Source organism: Moschus berezovskii, chromosome 22 (genome assembly GCF_049115385.1).
Source record: "Moschus berezovskii isolate FMDL1 chromosome 22, NW_MosBer_1.0, whole genome shotgun sequence".
Taxonomy (NCBI): domain Eukaryota; kingdom Metazoa; phylum Chordata; class Mammalia; order Artiodactyla; family Moschidae; genus Moschus; species Moschus berezovskii.
In genome coordinates, this window is record NC_142481.1 from 41,369,974 (window position 1) to 41,393,508 (window position 23,535).

General features: G+C 40.9%; 1 protein-coding gene across 3 annotated transcripts in view; it reads right to left on the reverse strand.

Moving 5' to 3' along the window:
• FTO (FTO alpha-ketoglutarate dependent dioxygenase) overlaps nucleotides 1–23,535 on the reverse strand; it is a 439,075-nt gene that overhangs the window by 142,430 nt on the left and 273,110 nt on the right. Inside the window, exon 9 of one of the 3 annotated variants that reach the window (XM_088830203.1) lies at nucleotides 74–521. The exons of the other annotated variants lie outside the window; for them this stretch is intronic. Coding sequence (XP_088686329.1) covers nucleotides 476–521 — 46 coding nt within the window. The 3' untranslated portion in view covers nucleotides 74–475. Of the gene's footprint in view, nucleotides 1–73; nucleotides 522–23,535 lie in introns of those variants that run through there. 3 annotated transcript variants of the gene reach the window in all.

Below are 23,535 nucleotides of genomic sequence, written 5' to 3' on the forward strand. Positions count from 1 at the left end.
TATTTCCCATAAAATTGGCAAAAAAAAAAGGTTTTTAATGGCACTATTCCATGCTCACAAACATGAGAAGGGACAAGCAGTCTTAAAAACTGTTGATGAAAATGTAAACTGGCACACAAATGTTTTATGTTTTATTTAAAAATTCACTGCACACATTTATTAGGTATCTATGATTTGTTACGGAGAAGGCAATGGCAAGCCACTCCAGTACTCTTGCCTAGAAAATCCCATGGATGGAGGAGCCTGGTAGGCTGCAGTCCGTGGGGTCGCTAAGGGTCGGACACTTCTGAGCGGCTTCACTTTCACTTTTCACTTTCACACATTGGAGAAGGAAATGGCAACCCACTCCAGTGTTCTTGCCTGGAGAATTCCAGGGACGGGGCAGCCTGGTGGGCTTCCGTCTATGGGGTCACACAGAGTCGGACACGACTGAAGTAACTTAGCAGCAGCAGCAGCAGCATGATTTGTTGGGGATTTAAACTGTATAGTCCCTTCCACCTTGTAATTTCATACCTTGAAATCTGTTCAATAAAGGGTCAAAGATTCTTATAAACGGATGTCTGTCATAATATTTAAAAGTGAAAAACAAAAGACATGTGGTTAAATAAATTATTGTATATTTTGAGGAGAACGATTCTTGAATGAAGTGGAATAGTGAGAAAATGATAACAAAATCTTTTCTGTGAAAAAGACAGGGTACACAAAATTTAAAAACAAACATTCCTAATCCCATACCAAATATTAACAGTTCTGGATAGCCAGCAGCAGTATGGGTGCTTTTTATTTTCTCCCAGTGTTTTTCTATAGTTTTCAATTTTTCTACAATGAACATTTATCAATTTTAAAAGTAGTAAACAACAAAAAAGGAATTAGCTACAGAGCAGATGTATTTAGAATCTGAAAAACATATAACCGAACAAGAAAACAGCAAAATGGTAACAGCAAAATTACATATGTACATTTGGGTGAAGATTTACAAATCCTCAAGATATATACACACAGAGCCCTGAAACAACGTTGAAGGAACGTGTAAAAGGCATCAGAAAACGTTCAAAACAGAAGATCCATTAGAGATTACCTAGTTTAACCTCTTCATTGCACAGTTGTGGAAACAAAGATTAAGTATCGCAGTGGCTTGATCCCTCACTGCAAGTTAAAAGACTAAAAAACCTAGGATTCCTGCTTTCCAATTTATGCCATTTCCATAACTCTAGGAACTGCAAATGGGTTTCATCTAAATTACAAGTGCCAGGAGTAGCTGTTTGATATCCTGTGTTGAGAAAGCTCAGGAGGAAAACATGCATTAAGATCAGTGGTATCAGCCATAGGTAGGAGAAAAGAGAGTAAGTGCTAGGCATGCCAAATGTTTGACATTCCTACAAAAACTTACATAATACTGTCCTCTCCAAACCTGGTGCTTGTCCCTATAAAATAGGAAATGTCTATTTCTAGGGAGACATTTAACATTAATTAGGTATGAATAAAACCACAGCTTTAACAAGGAAAAAAATGAAGAAAAAGAAAAGTTTGTCCTTTCCAACTGAAAAGGGGCAATTACAGGTTTCATAAAGGTGCAGCATCATGCTTCAATGAAATACTCTCTCTCCATAAAGAAGCTGGGAGGCAAGAGCAAAAAAAAACGTTGAAAGAGCAAACTCATGCCTTGACTCTGGAAAGCTATAAATAGAAATAAAGTTCAAAGACATAAGGGAAGCTGCATGCAAAAGCCTTGATGCTAAAATAGCCAAAAACCAATCAAGACTTGGACAAACTTCAAAAGGGTCAACTTCATGGAAAGGTTAGGAATGAATGAGTTCTACTGAAACCTGTTAACTACAGTCTCTACAGGGAAAAGAGATCTACAGGGAAATCTCACTTATGAAAATAGACATAAAAATAATAAATAAAACACCAGAAAATCAAATCCATCTGTACATTACATCAGGATCAAGAAAGGTCTATTTCAGGAGTACAAGGATGGTTCAACAGAATAAAATCTAATAATCTAATATATTACATTTACAAATTAAAGGAAAAAAATATATGACCATCTCAATAGATAGTCTCCTCCTAAAAAAGAGGGATCCAATTAAATGCAATATCCACTAAAGAGAACAAAAATTCCCTTACTTCGTAAAAGATATTTACCAGAAATCGCAGCAAATCTCAAACTTACTTATAAAACATTAGTATTCTTATTACCAACAGGCAAACCATAAAGATGCCTACTATTCCTACTATTATTCAACTTTATTCTGAAAATTTCAGCTAAGGCAGAAAGAAAACTTTAAAGTACCTGTGTTAGAATCAACTGAAAAACTACTAGAACTCATAAAAGAGTTTAACAAGATAACTAAATAAATGTAAAAAACCAGCAGCTATCTTCCGTTCCGTTCTGTCGCTCAGTCGTGTCTGACTCTTTGCGACCCCGTGGACTGTAGCCTACCAGGGCTTCTCCATCCATGGGATTCTCCAGGCAAGAATACTGGAGTGGGTTACCGTTTCCTTCTCCAGGGGATCTTCCCGACCCAGGGATCGAACCCAGGTCTCCCACATTGGAGGCAGATGCTTTAACCTCTGAGCCACCAGGGAATCTTACACACTTGTAACTCTTACCACAAGAGCAAGAGACACCATAAAATATCTAGAAATACACTTAGGAAGATGTGAGGAAAACTTTCAAAACTCTGCTGAAGTAAACAAAAGATGACATAAATAAATATAAAATATATCATCTTTAACAGATGAGGAAACTTAATTTTTTAAAAGTTCTCTAACATATAAATCTATAAATTCAATGCACTCATAATAAAAATACCACTGGGATGTTTTTAAATGAAATTTGATTCATTTAGATCCCAAAATTCATCTGGAAGAAAAAGGCATGAGAACAGCAACAAAATTATTTTAAAAATAGGAAGGACAGGCATTATAATATATCGGAACATAATATTTTGGTAATTAGGCAAAAATGTAATTCAAATAGAATTGATAGTGCAGAAACTGACATACACATTTATGGGAATTTAGTATATGATAAAAGTGTCTTTTCAAATTAGTAGAGATAAGAATAGTTTATTTTTAAAATGTTATTGTTCCAACTGGTTTTCCCATTTGAAAAAAAAATTAGTAAAGTTAATCTCTACCTAACAACCAGTCACAAAGGTAAAATTTTGGTAGATTAAAGAGATAAACATTAAAAACAAAACTATGAAAGCACTAGAATACAATAAAAATGGATTTATTTCAAAATGTGGAGTAAGAAAGGCAGTCTTAAGAAAGCAATAATATGCAAAAACTATAAAGGAAAAGAATAATATATTTGATAAAAGTATACGAAAAGAATAATATATTAAAATATACCTGAGATAAAAGATATCACAATAAAAAAATTTCACAATTAAGTAATAGGTGACAGACTAAGAGAACAAATTTGTAACACTGAAAATTGAAGAGAATTAATATATAGAAATATAGATAACTATAAATGAATACGAGAAAAATAACGGAAAGATGCATAAAGGGTGTAAACAAGTAATATGAGAAGAAAAAAATTTAATTTAATGTTCAACAACATGAAAACATGCTCACTAGTTACCAAACAAATGCAAATTAAAACCACAAGATAGACTTTTTCATCTATCAAAGTGGCAAAAATAAAATAATCAAGATTGACAAATGAACAAATAACAACTCTTCACATGCAAGTGATGGGAATAGAATTGACACAGCTTTTTTAGAGGTGATGTAACAGTCACTAAAGTTTTAAATGTGTACATACCTTAACCTATTATTACCATTTCTTGAATTCTACACTATAGAAATATTCAGTCTATATATGGACCAAGAGGCATGAAGAAGGACATTCGCTACAATATGGCTTGTGATAGCAGAAAAAAAAAAGAAAAGAATTCATACATCACCAATAGCAAGGTAGTTAAATAAAGTCAGACATGGAATATCACGCAGCAGTCAAAATGAATTACTTAGATTTGTATGTACTAATAATGAATAGCTTTCAAAGTTAGTTTACAGTGTAATAAACACAAGTTGTAGAACTATACAGTTTGCGCTATTTGTAGAAAATAAAGAGAGAAGGAATGAATACAGAAACGAAGAAATTAAGGTAAGACATTGCACAGAAAAGCAAAAAGAAAGAATGAAAACAATAAGATAATACCATTATCTTCTATCGGTACATGCATAAATATGCACAAGATCGTAAGAGGCAGATTTAAAAGAATACACATCAAGCTGGTGACATGACTTTTTGCAGGAGAAGCCAATATTTGGTGATAGAGCCAAAAAAAGTTTGCTTTTCTGGAGAGGCAACATAGAGCAACGATTACAAGCGCTGGAGGTAGGCTGCCTTGTTCTAACAGTTATTTAAATCAATCTGTGCCTCAGATGTCATCTGTAAGTTGGGGTAATAATAGTGCCTATTCATAAGATTTACTGTAATCAATAAATTCATACGCAGTAAGCACATGTCTGGCATATAGCAAACATAATATAAATATTAACAGTTAGGGTAATTTGTATAAATTTGTTGATATGTGACTTTTTTGATGTACAAAAATAGTAATTTTATATGGTGCAACTTAATGTTATTATTTATATTTTTTTATTCTTTTAAATATGCATTACATGCTTTTTTTTTAAGGACTGTAGAGAAGGAAGACTCCGGGTAAGATTAGTAGAGTACAGAGGGAATGGAAGAGTCTATGTACAGATGTATTAAATAATTTCAATATCTGAGTGTAGAAAGATTTTATCTTCAGGGAAGAAAGTCAATATTTAGAATACCTTTGCCAAGTAAAACTTGAGACATGCTTTCAAAATCTACTCTGTACATATTTCCAAATAAATTCACTGGACCAAATCTTTCTATAAATGACTATATTCTGTATAACAGTTATAATTTGATTAAACCTGGAATTTCAAAGAAATACTACAAATTGAAATAATGCCTAAATTAGCATAAAATAAATAATAAATTTTCTTTCGTCAAAGTATTACATACTACTTCATCCTAAATAAACAGCATGTTTTCAATCTGTTATGATGATAACATTCATATCATATACAGGACGAAGTTGTAACACACACACATGAACATTACAATATTGGAAACCATACGAAATGGATCTTTATATTTTAAAAAGGTTAGAAACTGGCCTTAGTTTTATTTTGAATGCTAATATCAATTTTTAAATGCACTCTCTATAAAGACTAGTGAAACAACCTCAGCTGAAGTTAATTTAGAAATAGAAAACTATACATAAATATAAAAACAAATCTCTAGTATTAAATACACAAACAACTCAAGGAGAGAAGAGATTCCTAGGAAACGTTTCTATAAATAGTTTGACATTATTACACTATCTGCTCTGCATATCTCGTAATGGAAACATTGCTACGGGTGATTGAAGAAATAAGCAACTTTGACATTTCTAGATGTAACTTGAGGAGATTATTTCATCATAAAGGATTGGTATAGAATATACTAACCAACAACTCAATATCAAAACTCTCCTTGCAACTCTAAAACAGTGCAGAATGACATTTAAGATAATCCATTTATCACCATCCAATACAGGCTGCTTGTTCACAAAATGTCAGTGACAAGATAGAGCATTCTGATTTCTGGGCAATGAATGCCTGTGACAAGGAATCTTTAATACAACACCCACTGCATTTCTTTATATGCTACTGCCATACCTCGGACTTCAGCTCCCAGAATTTTTGCAATTTATATGAGCAGCTGTACAAATGAAACGCCTTCTCTTTTCCTCACATGCCACAGAAACATTCTCCTCCAAGGATAATGAAAAGTCTGCATGTTCATTTGCAGGCAAGCAATGGACTCCTGGTAAATTCTTGATGTTTTTATTAGCCAACCCGAAAAAGCCCAGTGCTTCCGTTCTGAACACTAACAGTTCTAAAAACTAAATAATTCTTTTGAATAACAATAATGGTAATCGTGACTTGGCTTTATACGCTACTTATTCATGTTTCACAGCAGTTTTGGACAAGGTACTTCATATGCTCTTCACCAGATCCCTGTAAAATTAGCCATGGATTATCAACATTTTATAGGGGAAGAAAACTGAAATTTGATTTTCATTTTTTAATATAAGGTTCAAGCACAATTTTTTGGTTCAAGGTCTGACAGCAAACCAGAATCATTCAATATTAGAGCTCAAATGATCCTTCGGGTAGACTTAAGAAGCTTCTAATTCAAAGAGCATGAACTGATGTTCTGTTTGACTAAACAAGGCCCACAAACCTACATAATCTGAGATTTTATAAAAATATCCAAATTTCTGACTTTTCTTGAAAATGTAGCCACACTGGGGCCACCTTCTGCAGAAAAGCAATTAGATGAAGCTCATCACCACTACCTTCATTTATTTATTTTTAAATATATACCAGTTATTTTTATTCATAAATAGATAAATTACATAGACTCAATGCTACTTTTATTTTCTCAATTTAATTAAATAGTAGAAAAATAGGCTATAATGATAATAGCAATTTTTGTATTGCTGTCTTTAAATAAAGTATGTGTCCCCCAGTTCAGTAGGTTGTTCATTTTACTTACTTTACCTACAATAAAATGCATAGATCTCAAGTAATGAGTTCAGTGAGTTTTGAAAAATGTATATGCCCATATAACCATCACCCAATCAAAGTATCCATTCCACTTCATCCCCAAGATCCCTCATTTCCAGCTACTTCCCTCCTTTTTCTCTTCCCTTCTCATTCACGTTTGTTACTGGCCAGGTAATAAATGTTACCAGCATTGGACTTTGAAATTCCTGAAATTCCTTTCAAATTTCTTCAGATTTCAGTCAGGGAAACTACACCCTAAGGAGAGGGAGAGCCAGAAGGAGAAGCAAAGCTCCCGAACCTCTGGTTCCTAACACCACCCTCAAGACGAAGCGCTCTCAACCTGGTGCCCAAGAGGTGACATGAAAGAAATGCGCCCAAAGACCCTCACTGCAGGGAATCACGGGATCACAGGGCTGGGTGAATGATGAAGGCTGTGACCTCACTGAAGACGAATCAGGTTTGGAAGTAGCAATTAAGCCGCAAAGAGGAATAAGTTAAGACGGAGACTTCTCTGGGAGTGTCACTGTGACCTAGATATGAGCAGGTTCACTCTCTCGGAAGTTGTGATGGGCCTGCTCCATCCCCACCATCGAGGGAGCATCTGGGGTCAGCGTCCTGCTGTATAGCCTTGCCACTGCTCAACTCTGAAATGGCAGGAGCCCAGAGGCAAAAATAACCTCTGCTCTCCATGCCAGGCCACCTGCTTCTCGTCTGGGGCGTCTCATCTTTGTTTAGGAGGCTAAATGCCATATGGGATCATGAACCTCTATTTCTTTTTTAAATGATATGTATGAAATTAAACCTGAATGCATTTCTGTGTGGAGTTGACTCAGTGCCTTTTTCTTTCTCCATTAATCCCTTTGGTTGATTCAGTTTCCACCTGAGGGTAAGGTACTGCGTGAGGAAAACCAGAAATAAGGTATATTCCTACTTTTACATTTAAGAGGTGACAGCATCCTTGGGGCCAAAGTAAGCAATTCCATATGGCTTTAAAGCAGCCACGAGACACTGGTACCTCAACTACCCTATTCTGAGAATTTTCCTGTACTCTGTGTGTGCACGGTGGCACAAGTGGTAAAGAACCCGCCTGCCAATGCAGGAGACATAAGAGATGTGGGTTTGATCCCTGGATTGGGAAGATCCACTGGAGGAGGGCATGGCAACCCACTCCACTGTTCTTGCCTGGAGAATCCCATGGGCAGAGGAGCCTGGTGGGCTACGGTCCATAGGGTCGCAAAGAGTCGGACATGACTGAAGAGATGTAGCTCACATGCGCTCTGTGCACATGGAAGAGTGGAATTCCTCCTTCTCAAAAGTCTGCACTTTCTTCCCAAAAAAAATGGCTCCGGGGGTTGGATAACCCTGGCATGCAGAGTTGACTTAACCTGCATGCAATCATCAGTACCGCCCCTGGGAACTACATAGGCTTTTTTTACAGGACATCATTTTGGTTCCATGCCAATGCTATGAGGTGAAGAGAAGCAACTCCATTTTGCAGATGAGAAGGCTTAGACCTTGAATAATGAAAAATTCACTTTCGTCCAGAACAATTAAGTCTGATATTAGACAAATATTCACCTCTCTGAGTTTCTGTTTCCTTACCTCTATGGGATAATAACATTTTCTACCTAGTAGGATTGTTATGAAGATTCAATAACATATGAAGAATGCTATGAAAGTATTTCAGCATTCAATACATTCTTGTTGTTAGCTATTATTAACCAAAGGATACAGCCAGTAACAGAACCTTCTTCCATATCACTGGCTCAAGGCCCATTCCAGTCGATCATGTTATAAGAAACTCAGATTTTACATCATCTATCATCTATACTGTAGTTCTGGAGAAGGCAATGGCAAGCCACTCCAGTACTCTTGCCTGGAAAATCCCATGGATGGAGGAGCCTGGTAGGCTGCAGTCCATGGGGTCACTCAGTTGGACACGACTGAGCGACCTCACTTTCACTTTTCACTTTCACACACTGGAGAAGGAAATGGCAACCCACTCCAAAGTTCTTGCCTGGAGAATCCCAGGGACGGGGGAGCCTGGTGGGCTGCCATCTATGGGGTCGCACAGAGTCGGACACGACTGAAGCGACTTAGCAGCAGCAGCATACTGTAGTTAGAACATGCATGAAACAGAGAGGTGAAGGACGGAAGTCGGGAGGCAAGGGACAAACCTATCTGACACATGGAGATTGGCTGTTACTGAAAAAGGGCATCAGGTAATCATCATTCAGTTTTGCAACTGCATTTCATAGAAGAGTATGGATGGGATTTTATTAGAAGGTTCTGCCAGAAACATATTGGCAGATACAGCCCTGAGCTTGCGGTTCACCAGACACACAAGAGCCCCTCTTTAGGAAGGGGACCCTGCTTGGGCCCTGGCTCAAGTCCAAGTTAATGCACAGTTAACAGTGGCAGCTGCAGCCGTGCTGAGTTAGGGGGTCCCCTGGAGGAGGGCCTGGCCAAGGAGGCTCTTCGCAAATTACTTATCAATTGTTAACAGAGACAACTTTAAACCACACACACAAAAGCAACCCAAACCTCAACAGAATTTAGCCCCAGAAAATACAGATGTTAGAAGAGCAAGTACAATTAGTCAACAGATGTATGAAAAACCTCAAATAAAGGCAAATCCAAACATCAGTGAGGTTTGATTTTCACCTACCAGTTGGCTAGAGGGAATCTCTAAACTATAAGAATGTTGGCAAGGGTAGACTGAAAACTTGCATACTCCTATTTTGCTGATTGCAGTGCATACTGGTGCAACCCCTTTGGAAAGCAATTTGGCAATACGGACTGAAAACCATAAAAACAGTCATATCTTGATTAAGCAATCCTCCTTTCAGAGTCTAAGGAAGTAATCCAAAATAAGGCAAAAGCAGTATCAGTAAATATGTAATTGCAACATTACTTACAATGGTGTCAGATCAAAAGCAACTTAAATGTCCAACAACAGGGGAATGATTTTGCATAGTCAATACATTTCCTTGACGGAATATCTTACAGCCATACAAGAAAACTGCCCATAATTGTAAGTGAGAAAACAAAGGCTATGATAACTATTTTAAAACATGTATAAAAAGCATAGGCAGTAGACAAAGACTCAAAGGGACATATTCCCAAAACATTAATAGTTGTTTGCAGCTGAGTGTCTATTTTTTAAAAAAATGTTTCCACGTGGTCAATTTATTACTGAGGAGATCCCCATTTTGCTAAAGTTACCATATTATGCATATCAGTGTGTACTAACTAGCAGCCCAAAAAGCACATCTTACTACAGATGATTTGATCTGACTTAAATGGTTTTATTTATTTTTAACTTAAACATTTTATTTATTTATTTAGCTACACTGGGTCTTGGGGCTTCCCTGATGGCTCAAGCAGGTTAAAAAATCTGCCTGCAAAGCAGGAGACACAGGTTGTATCCCTGGGTCAGGAAGATCCTCTGGAGTAGGAAACGGTAACCCACTCCAGTATTCTTGCCTGGAAAATCTCATGGACAGAGGAGCCTGGAGGACTACAGTCCATGCGGTTGCAAAGAGCTGGACACCACTGACCGACTAAGCATACATGCATGGGGTCTTAGCTGCAGCTCACGGGATCTTTCGTTGCAACATGAGAACTCCTTAGTTGTGGCATGTGGGATCTAGTTCCCCAACCAGGGATTGAACCTGGGCACACTATACTGGGAGCATGGAGTCTTAGCCAATGGACTATTAGGAAAGTCCCTGGCCTATACGGTTTTAAAATAGTGAATTATCTGCTAATATTAAAACGTTCAAACAGTTTCACATGCACAGCTCCTAGTGAAAAATCTGAGCTTTCTTCACATCCCCACAAGGTACAACTGGTCAGAATGAAGATGTTACTGGTCTCTGCAAAAAGTCTAAGTGGTGGCCTGTTCATCACAGCTGCCACAAGTCTTTTCATCCAAGTCTGCTTTACTCTAACCTGTCACCTGCCTGATTGCTGGTCTGTATGATTAAGAGGGAAAAAAAAAAAGAACAGATGATGGAAAATGGTACCTAACTGAAATCTTTCTCTAAAGGTGAATCACTGCATATTAAGCTTAGGCTTTGGCTGGACCATTATATCACCAGAAATTCATGGTCCAGTCCACTATTATTTTCACAACACATGGCATAGGTGATTCTGGGTCTTTCCTACCAACAAAAGGACAGTTGTACCCACCTCAATTCTCAACCCTGGCCATGTTCCTCAAGCAACATATCTGCCACTGCAATCGGTCTGCTTTTTCCTTGAAGCTCTTCCCTGGCAAGGCCCTGGCCACCTTTTTTCTCCGAGCTTAACAGGACTACAGAGGCTGACACACTTTAGACACCAGTTCACAGCCACACTGCCTGAGCTGCTTTTCCACATTAAAAATCCAAATTATTTTCTGAGTTTCTTGAGATAGACAGCCGGCAGATTAAAGAAGGTGCTTTCTTTCTCCCTGTACGTATTTGAGTTGTGATCAGATGGAACTCCAGCTCTTTTTACTGAGGGCAGATGTTGGCATTATTCTTTTCCCAGGGGCAGAGGGTATAAGAACAGAGCCTGGTCGTAGCAAACTAGAGAGGTGGCGTTGCAAGGTGTCGGGACCATCCTATCTACTGCATAAGGATGCCGCATGTTTAGAATGTCTGGGAACCTGCTGTTTGCACATTTCTACCCCAAAATCACCAATTACCATTAACACTCTGTGTTACATTCAATTATATAAGCCTCTGCCAAAGCTACAACCTTGGTAGATAAATGAATTAGAAAGAAAACGAGCAAAAATTTTTTTTCTTAAGTAATTTACTATTCTTCATATCTGATCACATAAAAGCCAAGGGAGTGATTCTGGAATGAGGACCTTTAGCAAACACAAGGACTCCAAGCAGAATGTCCTTAACTGTTTCCTAAAGCTGGGAAAATTGTTCTTCAGGCAAGAGAGAAGATTTATTTCAGATAAAGGACAAATGCTGTCCTTTAATTAACAACATCTATCTCTGGGACAAGCCCATCAGGTATACAATACAGAAGATTCTTTTAATATAAAGGACAGATGGCAACTTCACTCTTGGGACTTTCAAGGCTGCCCCAGAAAAACACACAATTTTAAAAGGCTTTGAGAATCCCCTAAGGAGAGCCAGGCAGGAGACAAGAAAGCTTCATCGCCCCATTTACAAAGTAAACCAGAAAGTGTCTCCGAACCATCCAGAAACACTTGAAGAAGAGCCGGGGGAAGCCGAAAGGGGAAAATAATAATGTTTGCCTCGTAGTCAGATTGTGAGTCTCGTGAGTTTCCTTTCCTCTCAGCCTGAAGGGCACCTGATGAGAAAGGGTATTAATCGAAAGTGCTGAAGAGCATGCAGGGCTCCACCATCAAATAATGAGAGAGCAAAAACCACAACTTTCAAGCCTCCTCATTTTTTCTTCTTTTCCTAGTCTTTTTCTAAATCGAAGTATAGTTAATTTACAATGTTGTGTCAGTTTCAAGAGTACAGCAAAGTGATTCGGTTACACATATACATCTATTCTTTTTCAGATTCTTTTCCATTAGAGGTTATTACACGACATTGAGTACAGTGCCCTGTGCTATACCGCAGGTCTTTCTTGTTTACCTGTTTTATAGAGAGTGGTGTGTATATGTTTTGTTAATATCGAAAGCATCCAACCGGGCCGTTGCCAGCCAGCTGAGCACTGGGTTTACTTGGTAAAACTAGGCTAAGATGAGGCTCCCCAGCCCGAGTGGAATGTCTCTCCTTTTATGGTTCTCATTAATTTGACTCCACACACACATGTGTTACTACAAGATTCCTAAAGCATGTGTTAGACCTGCCTAACTGGGTGCTAACATTATAAACTGCACATCAACACCTCTTGCCCGGGTGTTAATGTCTGTTAATGTCCTGCTGGGGATAAGGCTCTTAGAACCAGCCCAGCGCCACAATTCAAGACTGCTTGCCGCAAGTTCTAGCCTTAGCATGTTGATTCTAGAAGGCGTATTTTATTAATAGAACTTTGGAGGGGGAGGGGTGCTAGGGCGCTGTACTTGGTTTCAAGTTGCTGAGATGATCTCCACACAAGAAGCTTAAAAAGCCACATAAATCTGCAGGAATTTCGGGTTGAGGACTTAACCAGGGGGAATTCGGCTGCTGATACCCCAGATACCAAATTAGGCTTTTCTTCTGCTGCCCTGTGATGGCTTCTAACACAAGGATACGGGGAGGAAAAGGGCTTGCCAATGTCATGGTGAGTTTCCTTGTTCGCACGTTTTCTACAATGCCTCTGAAATGGTGTATATTTTCCTCAAACTGTATTTCCTAAGTTCCCAAGAGCACACATAATTTGCTTATATATCCAAGATGTATATATGCATGCCACAGATAGAGGTGAAGGAAGTATATACTGTGGGCTTCTTTTCTATAACGTAGGAAGAATGCGCACGCACACACAGACACACATATATGAAAACAGGCTAATTAAATGACAGTTTTAATCATTTGGTGGAGTTTCCTTGAGCTTTGCTTGGCATCACACAAAGTGCATATCTAAGCCAAACAACTCCACTCCTGCAAAAAATTGAAAAAAAAAAAAAAAAGACATACACACAAGCACAACCGTCAAAACCGGATTTGCCCTTCTCTAAATTAATCCAATTATTCAAATGTCAGTTATATCTGTCACAGCCTGGCTCCTTGGGCCGAACCAAACTGTTAAAAATTAAAACTGTTTTACTTCGTTTAGTCTTTCTGCCTTTTTAGTGTTAAATCCACAGTCTTGACAAAAAGTTGTGGGATTTGACACCCAGTGCAACACAACCCTATTGCTGTCATCCATGCATAATTCACTTTGGAAATATGCACTTGCTTTACTAAAATATACATGTAACATATGCTAATTGCACTGCGTTGGCTTGTAAGCTCCAGCCACTAGGTTAGATGTAAACTTCGCCAAGTGCATACACTGTACATAAAGGGATTATAAATGAAAGGAAATATCTCTGTCCCTAGCTCTCTGTCTCCAGCCTTGGCCAAACTGACAGCCCCAAATCCCAGTACCATCTAACATGCCCTTCCCGTGGAGAAGACAGCCTGTTCTCAGAGTCTTAATTACATCCCAGCTGACTGCCCAGCATTGCCAAAATCAGGCAACAAACGCTGGCCCTTCACTCACAATATGGTCTGCTAAACAGACTCCTGGTCACACAGAAAGAAACTTTCACAACGTGGAGAAATAAAGGGACAAGCAGGAGATCAAGGGAGAGCACAAATAGTAATCTAGGGGATGGGAAAGACAGAAACAATGCTTCCCCACCAGGCCAAAAAAGGAAAAGCAGAAAAGATAGGAGAAAAGAAAAAAAGACAAACCTTCTCTTCCCAGAATCCTTGGGTACTACCAAGCAGCAGAATTTCAACAAAGCTATCCTTATTATAATGAAATCAAAGCCCTACTCAGCCAGCCAAGCACTGCTGCTCCTCAAGATGGGATGCTGATACCAAGACTCAGCAGATTAATGATGGTTAACCAAGACTCACTCGCCCCACATGGATCAGGCCATTATAATTACAGAAGAACAGCGTGCAACATTCTACCATTGCAAATGGTATCATATGTTTTCTGGCTGGCTTTTTGGGAAGGGTTTAGCTCATTTGACATGGGCAGAAGGTACTAGAATCTTATGGTTTGTATCCACCTGTCTCTCACATCTACATACAGAAAATTAAGTTTCTTTCTGTTTGTGATCACATTGCATATAAATGACATCCAAGATGGTCACCAAACATAGAGGCCATTCTTGGTTTGGCTCAATTCTAAATACAGATGAAGGACATAAATGAAATTTACTTTCAGGAGCTTTGGAAGGCAGTTCTCCAGAGCAATAAAAACCAGGATCAGCAAAAGATCCTAAAAGGGGGATAAAAGAGAAAGAACTGCCCTGTGGATTAAAACGTCGTATGCTGAGAAAACCAACAGCAGTTTCAAATAATGAGCGCCAAATTAGAAGTTACAAGGGAAATGAGAAATGAACACATTTTGAATAGGTTTCCCATACTTTTCTATATTTGCTTAATTTTGTCTCCCTTCTCTACAAGGATGGTGTTTTGAAAACTTAATGCATATTTAGTTTTACTAATGGATTTTAGTATTGAAATTGTGTTTCTGAGGGTACCGTGTATTCAATACAATGGGAACAGTGTCCCCTGGCATTCGATCATGGACCAATCCCAGCTGATTTGAAATTAAGTGGCTTCTCACATGGGCAACTCCACAAAGTAAGTTCCAAAAGGACTATGGATTTAGCTATTTTAATGATAGTAGAGGAGCCTCCCAGACAAAGCAAAGGCAGTAGCTAGTCAAATAGCAAAAATGACTCATAGGTGGCAAGTACCATTTACAAAGCACTTACATATATATACGGCTGCACTAAGTTTCAAAGTTACACTGTAAGGTTGGTATTAGTCTTCCAATTTTATATAAGAGGACACTGAAGGTCAGACAAGTTAGATGGCTCATCCAAGATAATAGGGTTTTTGACCGCAAAATGCATACTGCCCTGTGCTGTTGCTCTAGAAAACACAGAAGACAGAATGAAGTAACTAAATATTGAGTGTGTACAGTGTTGGATGAATCAGGAGAACACTAGTACCTCACTTTACAGTAAGAGTAGGGAGAGCAGACATGGGCTTCAGGCAGGCAGCAAGGTGTTGAAATGCAGTTCTTTCTAGTATCTTCCTTCCTCCCCAACATAGTTGCCCTTGGGTGGGAAGATGAGGACATCAGAGATGCCTTTATTAGGACTTTCAAAGAGCACAATTAACTGCTTGCGCATGCCACCACTTAAACAACACTACCACTATCATCCTGCTGCTGCTGCTGCTAAGTCACTTCAGTCATGCCCGACTGTGTGCTACCCCATAGACGGCAGCCCACCAGGCTCCGCCGTCCCTGGGATTCTCCAGGCAAGAACACTGGAATGGGTTGCCATTTCCTTCTCCAATGTGTGAAAGTGAAAAGTGAAAGTGAAGTCGCTCAGTCGTGTCCGAGAAGCAATGGCAAGCCACTCCAGTACTCTTGCCTAGAAAATCGCATGGACAGAGGAGCCTGGTGGGCTGCAGTCCATGGGGTTGCTACTAGTCGGATACGACTGAGTGACTATCATCCTAGTACAGCTACTAATTCCTTCTTGGTAAAAGAAAATTATGCCACTAATCCCTATTATACGTGACAACATGATGGGATGTTTTATAAAAGGGGTCATTATTATAAGCCTGGAGTAACAACAAGGGAACTATTACAACTGTTAGGATAAATGATTCTGGGACTCACAAACTAGTTTTTTTCTTCTGGTTGTTGTTTGTTTTTAGTTTTACCTCAGGGAAAATGCTGAGTTGAAAAAAAAGTTTCATTATAATCTGAGTTTAGCATGGCTTAGCTAGAAATCATAATCTAATGACTCAAACGCAGCCCTAAAATTAAATCTTTCTACTGTTTTATCCTTTGAGCTGGTATAAAGCTATAAGACAAGAAAACAATGGGTTCAGTATACCTTAACAGTGCTGAGTAATAGTCATGTCAATGATTAATTACTTTCTCTGGAACTTAAATAATGAAGATTTGGAATCCTGCTTCCATTATAGAAACAGACTACATCCAAACTGCATCTTGAGAATTGATACCAAACATCCTTTGGGGATAAATTCGCTGCAATTTGAAGTCTGGGAAGGCAACCAAGATATTTAATGGAAAGAACATGGACACATTAAACATGGGCTTAAATAAGAAATTTTTAAAAAGAGAAAGAAAACAACTTTAAAATCCAAGCCAATGGGAAGGGTTTCAAATTATGCTGAGAGGACATCTCCCTTACTAGCAATCTACGTATAAACTAATAAATGAAAAGAGAATAAAATACTGGTTGTGTTCTGGTTCCTCTAAACATATGTCTTCCTCAAAGCTTTTTAGGCCAGGGTTTGGCAAGCTAAGGTCCATGGGCCAAATCCTGCCACCTGTTTTAGTAAATAAAGTTTTACTAGAATACAGCCCCCCCCCACCCCCCAGGTTCATTTGTATATTGTCAATGGCAGCTCGTGTGCTTCGAGAGCAACTGTGACAAAGACCATGTGGCCCAAAGCCTAAAATATTTACTCTCTGACCTTTTACAGAAAAAGTTTGCCAACCCCTGGCCTTGAAAAAGACCTGCTGTGATCCATGTGGCAGGGAGCTCAACCAATTCTAAATAACTCAGGCTTGTGAAAACGAGTTTAAAGTTTATATTTGAAGAATTACACTTTGTTTTATGCTCTGGCAGGGTTTTTTATTTTCATAGTAGTGGCCGAAAGCCTAGCGCGGGGTTGGTATTATTATTAGGAACAACTACAGGGAATTTTAGCAATCTGCTGAAAGTTCCTTGCTGAAAGTTGCGCTACCTTCCAAGACAAGAGGAAGTCATCTCACAGAGGGGCAAATCTAAAGCTGGTGACCGTGGCTTCAGAAGCAACAGACCCAAGTTGAGTCGCTACCACTAAAATGACTTTAAAAATGTGAAGCGGGGGATTCCCTGGTGGTTCAGCGGTTGAGACTGCCCTGTAATGCAGGGGACATGGGTTTGATCCCTGGTCAGGGAACTAAGATCCCACATGGTGAGGAGCAACGAAGCCGGCATACCACACTAAGACCTGACCCAGCCAAATAAATTAATTAAAAAATAAAAATGTGAAGTGTGAATTATTTCATTAGCTTTCAGAGACCTCGTCTCTTCATTGGGAAAGTGAGGGAAAAACCTCTCTGCATGAAGGTGAATGAGATAAGTTGTTACAATGAATGTGAGGCCCTTACGCAAGGTCTGACACTGTCTAACTCAAGTCTCGGAGAGAAGAACAGAATTACTTCAGGATTTGAAGGATAAACTTTCAAGAGGCCTTCCTGCTTATGCACTAGTCTTCCCTCATCCAAATATTTGCCATCTTGAGAATCTTTTTACTCCAGTGACCTGTCTAGACGTGGCTGAATTCCTAGTACTACAGAGAAGGGGTTTGGTTTCCTTCAATTTTTGTCTTCGGAAAGCCCAAATCTCAGTCAGCCTCTCTGCTGCCCTAACCTCAGGAGTCTTTCAAATTTTGACTCCTAACCCAGGTGGCATTAGTGGTAAAGAAAACGCCTGCCAATGAGGGAGACATAAGAGACACAAGTTCGATCTCTGGGTTGGGAAGATTCCCTGGAGGAGGGCATAGCAACCCACTCCAGTATTCTTGCCTGGAGAATCCCATGGACAGAGGAGCCTGGTGGGCTACAGTCCATAAGGTCGTAGAGAGTCGGAGACGACTGAAACGACTCAGCACGCACACAATAAGCTCTTAGGCAGGCTCTTTGGCTAAGGTCGCCACCATGTTCTTCATGTAATCCACACAAAATAGGCCAAATTATCAAGGCCCTATCAGTCATTCAAAAGATACAGAATAGTAAGTGCAGGTAAGATTTGGAGAGAAGAGCTTATCACTCACGCTGGTGAGATACAGAAGCAGAAATTTGAAGAAGAACGAATTCTGGATCTGAAATACACATGTGCAGCTATTATAGTGGGCTTCCCTGGTGGCTCCGATGGTAAAAAGTCTGCCTGAAATGCAAGAGACCTGGGTTAGATCGCTGGGTCGGGAAGATCCCCTGGAGAAGAGAATGTCAACTCACTCCAGTATCCTTGCCTGGAGAATCCCACGGAGAGAGGAGCCTGGCAGGGTTACAATCCAAGGGGTTGCAAAGAGTTGGACATGAATGAATGACTAACATACTACACACACAGCTCTGGGAAGAGGCCCAGTGAAAGAGGTTAACACAAACAAGGAGATAGTGAGCATGACTTAGGAGTGAGAACCAGTGATTCAGACGCTTCGGGAGGCTGCAGACATCACCTCCCGAACATACTTGTTCCAGTGAGCACTCATGGGAGTGGTACTACTTGAGGTGTTCAAGAAATACCACCGAGAGTGGTAGATGCCAAAGGTGCCTTGTGAGAAGTCTTATTTCACCCTGCCCTCTACCTGAGAGTTCATGATGCAAGAGATTCAGTGGTACCACCAAGGATGTGTCATGGATCAGGACTGGGGCAAATTGCTGATGATATCCGTTATCCTAATAATTCCCCAAGGGCCCATCCCAACATGTGCTGATTGAATTAATAACAAAAGTGGATTGAAAAGCAGATTTCAGGTAAAGCTGATAAATGTCTGATGAGACCTAAAATTGGAAAATCTCCGATAATAATGAAACACAAGCCAGTGCATCTGGCTGGCAAAATCCGTCTTCCCAGCCTCGAACCGAAGTTGGAATCTACCCTGGAAGAATGCACAATAGAACTCCCATGAATGAGCTCCAAGAATTTAATACCTGTTGCAATTTTCTCCAATTTAGTCTATGAAATAATAACACAGACAGCAATTACCATAAAGGAAAACTTCAGGTGCAACAGCATTAGTTCAACAGCCGAGATCAAGTGTCAGCCCAGAATAACAAATTTCATTCATTTTATCTCCAGCTCTGGAGACATGCTGCTACTGGCTTTAATAGTCAGGAATGTCTGTTGGCTAAGTGACTCTGCAGAGCTAGTCAACTAAGGGCGGCCTGCAACAGTTTAATTGGGCAGCTCGCGAGAATTCTATCTGGGAGCTGGAAGCAGTGGTCCCTAAACACCCATAATGCAGCACCTGATGCTGAGCAGAGCGGACTACAGGAGGAGAAGCGGGAAAAAGGAGAGCTTCTGATGGCAGGATCTCTCATTGACACTGGCGTCAGCCTGGCTACAGGTGCATGGGAGCGGCAGCAGGAGAGAGGCGGGGTTCAGAGAGCAAGGCATCATTGATCTTGTATTGATTTCTGGACACGGCGCCCTAGATCCATTCCAAGATAGAATGACAGTTGTCGGTTGTGTGCTTACGAGAGACGAAACTGACTCGCACCAAGAAGCCCTCTTGTTTTCTGATCATGTTTCCTTTAGAAACACACCAACCACAGATTTTTTTTTTTTTTAATTCCCGGACAGAGAAATCCAAACAAGTTTATCACTGAAAAAAAAAGGGTTAGGGACTGGCTAATCAGCCATTTGTCTTGGCTGCTCTGGATCTCGGAGTCAAGAGGTCAAAAGCAAGCACAATTGGGCCCTTTCGTTTTTTCTCAGGTATCCCCCCGTCTCTGGTAATTGAACCCACTCTTCGCGGTCAGAGTTCCTGTCACTCATATGCAATGTCTGTCATCACTGAGAAATGCTTCATGTCATATTACACTGACAGAACCACTACGGCAAGGCTAGCAAGATTCCCCCAGCACCAGAGCTAAAAGAGTGGGAACCTCTTTCAGGCCAGTGATGTTTAACATTTTATGTGCTGACATTGTGTCTGTAAGCACAATATAATGAAAGCCTAGTCAATGGGAGATAAAAATTCATACTCTCCCCTCCTTCAGGGGCTGCCAGGCGAGATCAGAAATAAAACAAGCTGGCAGCTCCGATGATACCACTGCACCAGGGCCACGGCAGGCCTATTCTAAACCCGCTATGTGGATTTATACACCACACTCACAGCCGTGCGCGTGCACACGCGCCCATTTGTTTTTGATCTGGCTGGTGTACAAACCTCACCTATTCCTGGGCAGGTGATGCATGAGTCACTGTCACGGGGTCAATGACCTTAGAAATCAAACCCTTCTTGGAATGTGTTTTGGACACTCTGAAGCTATGAAAGGCAGGGAGGGGGTGGCCTGGCAGCACCCTGAACAAAGCATGACTCCATCACTGTTTGGAAGTCTCAGGATGAGTTCTGAGAAAAGGGTGCCCCAGGGAGATGCTCAAGAGCTCCAGGTCCACTCGGGAGCACCACTGACTCCTGGTTTTCCAGGTCTTCAACCTACTTTCCCAGCCTTACCGTGCTGTGTTCCTTGCCGCGCAGTGTACACAGAAGGCTCTGTGCTACTCACTCCTTTTCACACCTCTTGCTTTCATGCCCCTGGGCCCTTGCACATCTCTGTTTCACTTGGGAAGGGCTCTCTCCCTCCCCCACCTCCCTCAGGGCCCCGCTCACAGGTGTCCTGAGTATGGAGGTGGCTGATGCCCCTGAGTGGTTCATCATCCTCTTTGTGGTTAAGAACCTGGGGAGACCCTGGGGGTAGTCTGAGTCCTCATTCGGGCGTTGAAACAAGTTTGAATATTGTGGCTCAGTTTCCCTCAGCTCTAAAACGGGGTTAACAGCAGTGTCTACCCAATGTGGCCGTGGTGAGGATTACACGAGATAGCCCACAGTAGCAGTTACAATGCTTTCATGGTTTCCAGACAGTACCCAGGAAAGGGCAGCATTCAATAAATACCTGCTTCCGTGCCAATAATAATGATGCTGATAAAACATCAGTAACAATAATAATAATCATATCACCGCAATTGGTATTCCCAAAGCACTCTATTTATACTGTGTGTGTGCTCAGTCATGAAGTGTGTCTGACTGTTTGCAACCCCGTGGACTGTAGCCCACAAGGCTCCTCTGTCCATGGGATTCTCCAGGCAAGAATACTGAAGTGGGTTGCCACTTCCTCCTCCAGGGGATCTTCCAGACCCAGGGATCAAACCTGTGGCTCCTGCATTGGCAGGCGGGTTATTTACCACTGAGCTACCTGGGAAGCCCCTCTGTTTATAGTAGTAATACAGTATCTCATGTTTTTCCTGCGGGTTTCCACTGTGCTCTTCCATTTGGCACAGGGCTGTGGGCATCAACGCCATCTGAGAATTTGCCAGCAATGCACATTCTCAAGCCCCACCTGCAATCCATGTGTGCACGTCCACAAGGTGATCCTGATGGTGATCCCGAGGACACGTCCCCGGGCTCGGGCTCGATGTCCTGACTTCCTGCTACAGCACTCCAGCTCCTCTGCCTCCCAGACCCATGTTCCTGGGAAACTTACTTAACATTTTTTTGCTTTGGCTTGTCTTGCCCTTGTTAAAATTAGGGATACCATTTTAAAAAAAATACTGAGTGTTGTAGAGGTCAAATTAATTCACATAAACCTCTTAAAAATTCTGGGCCTGGCACAAAGAAGCACTCACTGAGACACTAACTCATACTGTGCATGCTCAGTCACTCAGGCCTGTCGACTCTTTGCAATCCCATGGACTGTAGCCCCCCCCCAGGCTCCCCTGTCCTTGGAATTTTCCAAGCAAGAATACTGGAGTGGTTTGCCATTTCCTGCTCCAGTACTATTATCACTGATACACACAAAGCACTTGGATGCTTTAGCAGGAGTTCCATAGAGCTGCTCCTGCAGTAGTGTTCACCTGATGTTCAGCCTCCTGCAGGCAGAGAGCTTGCCTGACTCATCTCTGTAACCCCCAGGAGCTGAGCTCAGGCCTGGTTACCTGGAACTCTGTGGTGAATCCAGAGGCCCAGGAGGCAGGCTGGCTATTGATCTGCGGTTGATGCTGTGTCAGCCACAAGGCAGAGAAACAAGACAATTCACTTCGGACTCAGCGAAACAATTCACTTCGGACTCAGCGGCGGCTTTCCCGAGGCCCCCAGCCTGTGGACCGATTGTCTTTTGCTCAGATCCCCTCCCCAGTTCGGAGGCTGCCTTCACTAAAGGTCACACCCCCTAAGCCTGGTAACTTTGGATTTAAAAATCATTTTGACTTGATATTTTACCGGGAACATGGCAGGCTTAGTGAGTTTAATCTCTCTCTCTCTTTTAATACACCGGAGGTGGGACACCTTTTAACCTATCTGACAAAGCTTTAAAAAAGCCTCTGCTTAGAAACTGACTGCAGCCTGAAGCAGAATGTAAAAGCTGGCCGTGAGCTTTCCACGCTGGAGGGGGCCAGCCCACAGAGTCACAATCGCTCAGCTCTCCTCCGGCAGAAATCAAACCGTACTCGCCAGTTCATCTCCTCCTCAACCCCTCCCTTGAGAAAATCAGAACCAGCCGAAGAAAAGAAACAGCTCTCTGGCCAGTAAGCTGACCTTCTTTGAATGGCCTGCTCCAACAACCTCTTCAAATTGGCAGGTATACAACACACCAAAAGTATTAAAAGGCTGGTTTTGCAGCAGAGGAATGATCTAACCTGCTTGGGAAAAGCTCCCATTTTAGACAAGCACCAGAACCATAATTAAGTAGTAAATGTTGGCTGTTGTTTGTTGAAAGAAAACATGCTAACTACATTGATTATAAAAAAGACTCATATAGCTAGTCCAGTAGTGAAAACTGTAAGTCTAGGAAGGTCTGCTATTTATCCAACAGAAGACAAGATCCCTTCAAACATATCATCACAGCTAGAAGGCATCAGCAGTTAGCAGGAGGTAGCCTCTAAGTGTCTAGATCTACAGGCATCGCTAATATCCTGGCAGCAGAAAGAATGTAGTGGGTTTTAAAGGACATATTACATTTAAATCTAAGGGATAAATGAACAGACTCCATATCTGGACGGCTGTTTCTATCATTCCTTGTAACAAAACGTTACTGGTGATTCCAGATATCTTTTCCCCTACTTCCAGTAGTGGGAATGAAGGGGACGCAAGAATTGAAGATGCTATCTTTTGATCTCTGGGAGCAATATCAGGTAGATCCTGGCAATAGAGAGAGAAGCTGAAATGATACTGGTATAAAAATAATTCACATCTCTCTCTGAAAGCATTACCACTATCAAACTGGACACAACAATATGTCAAGTACGATCCCAGCAAAGCGTCACAAACCCTGTTCCCACTACTGCTTGAGACCAGACCGTGGCGAGAGTCTCAGACCCTCTCTAGATCCCTACAGTCCAATACTAAGCATTTTCTGGAGCCCTACCATGAACTGTGAAGAATTCAGGCAGAAAAGTTTCAGATCTCAAAGTACCAGGCTCTGAAGAATAAAATGAAGTCTCTTTACCAAACCAAGTGGGGAAGATGCACGTGGCAA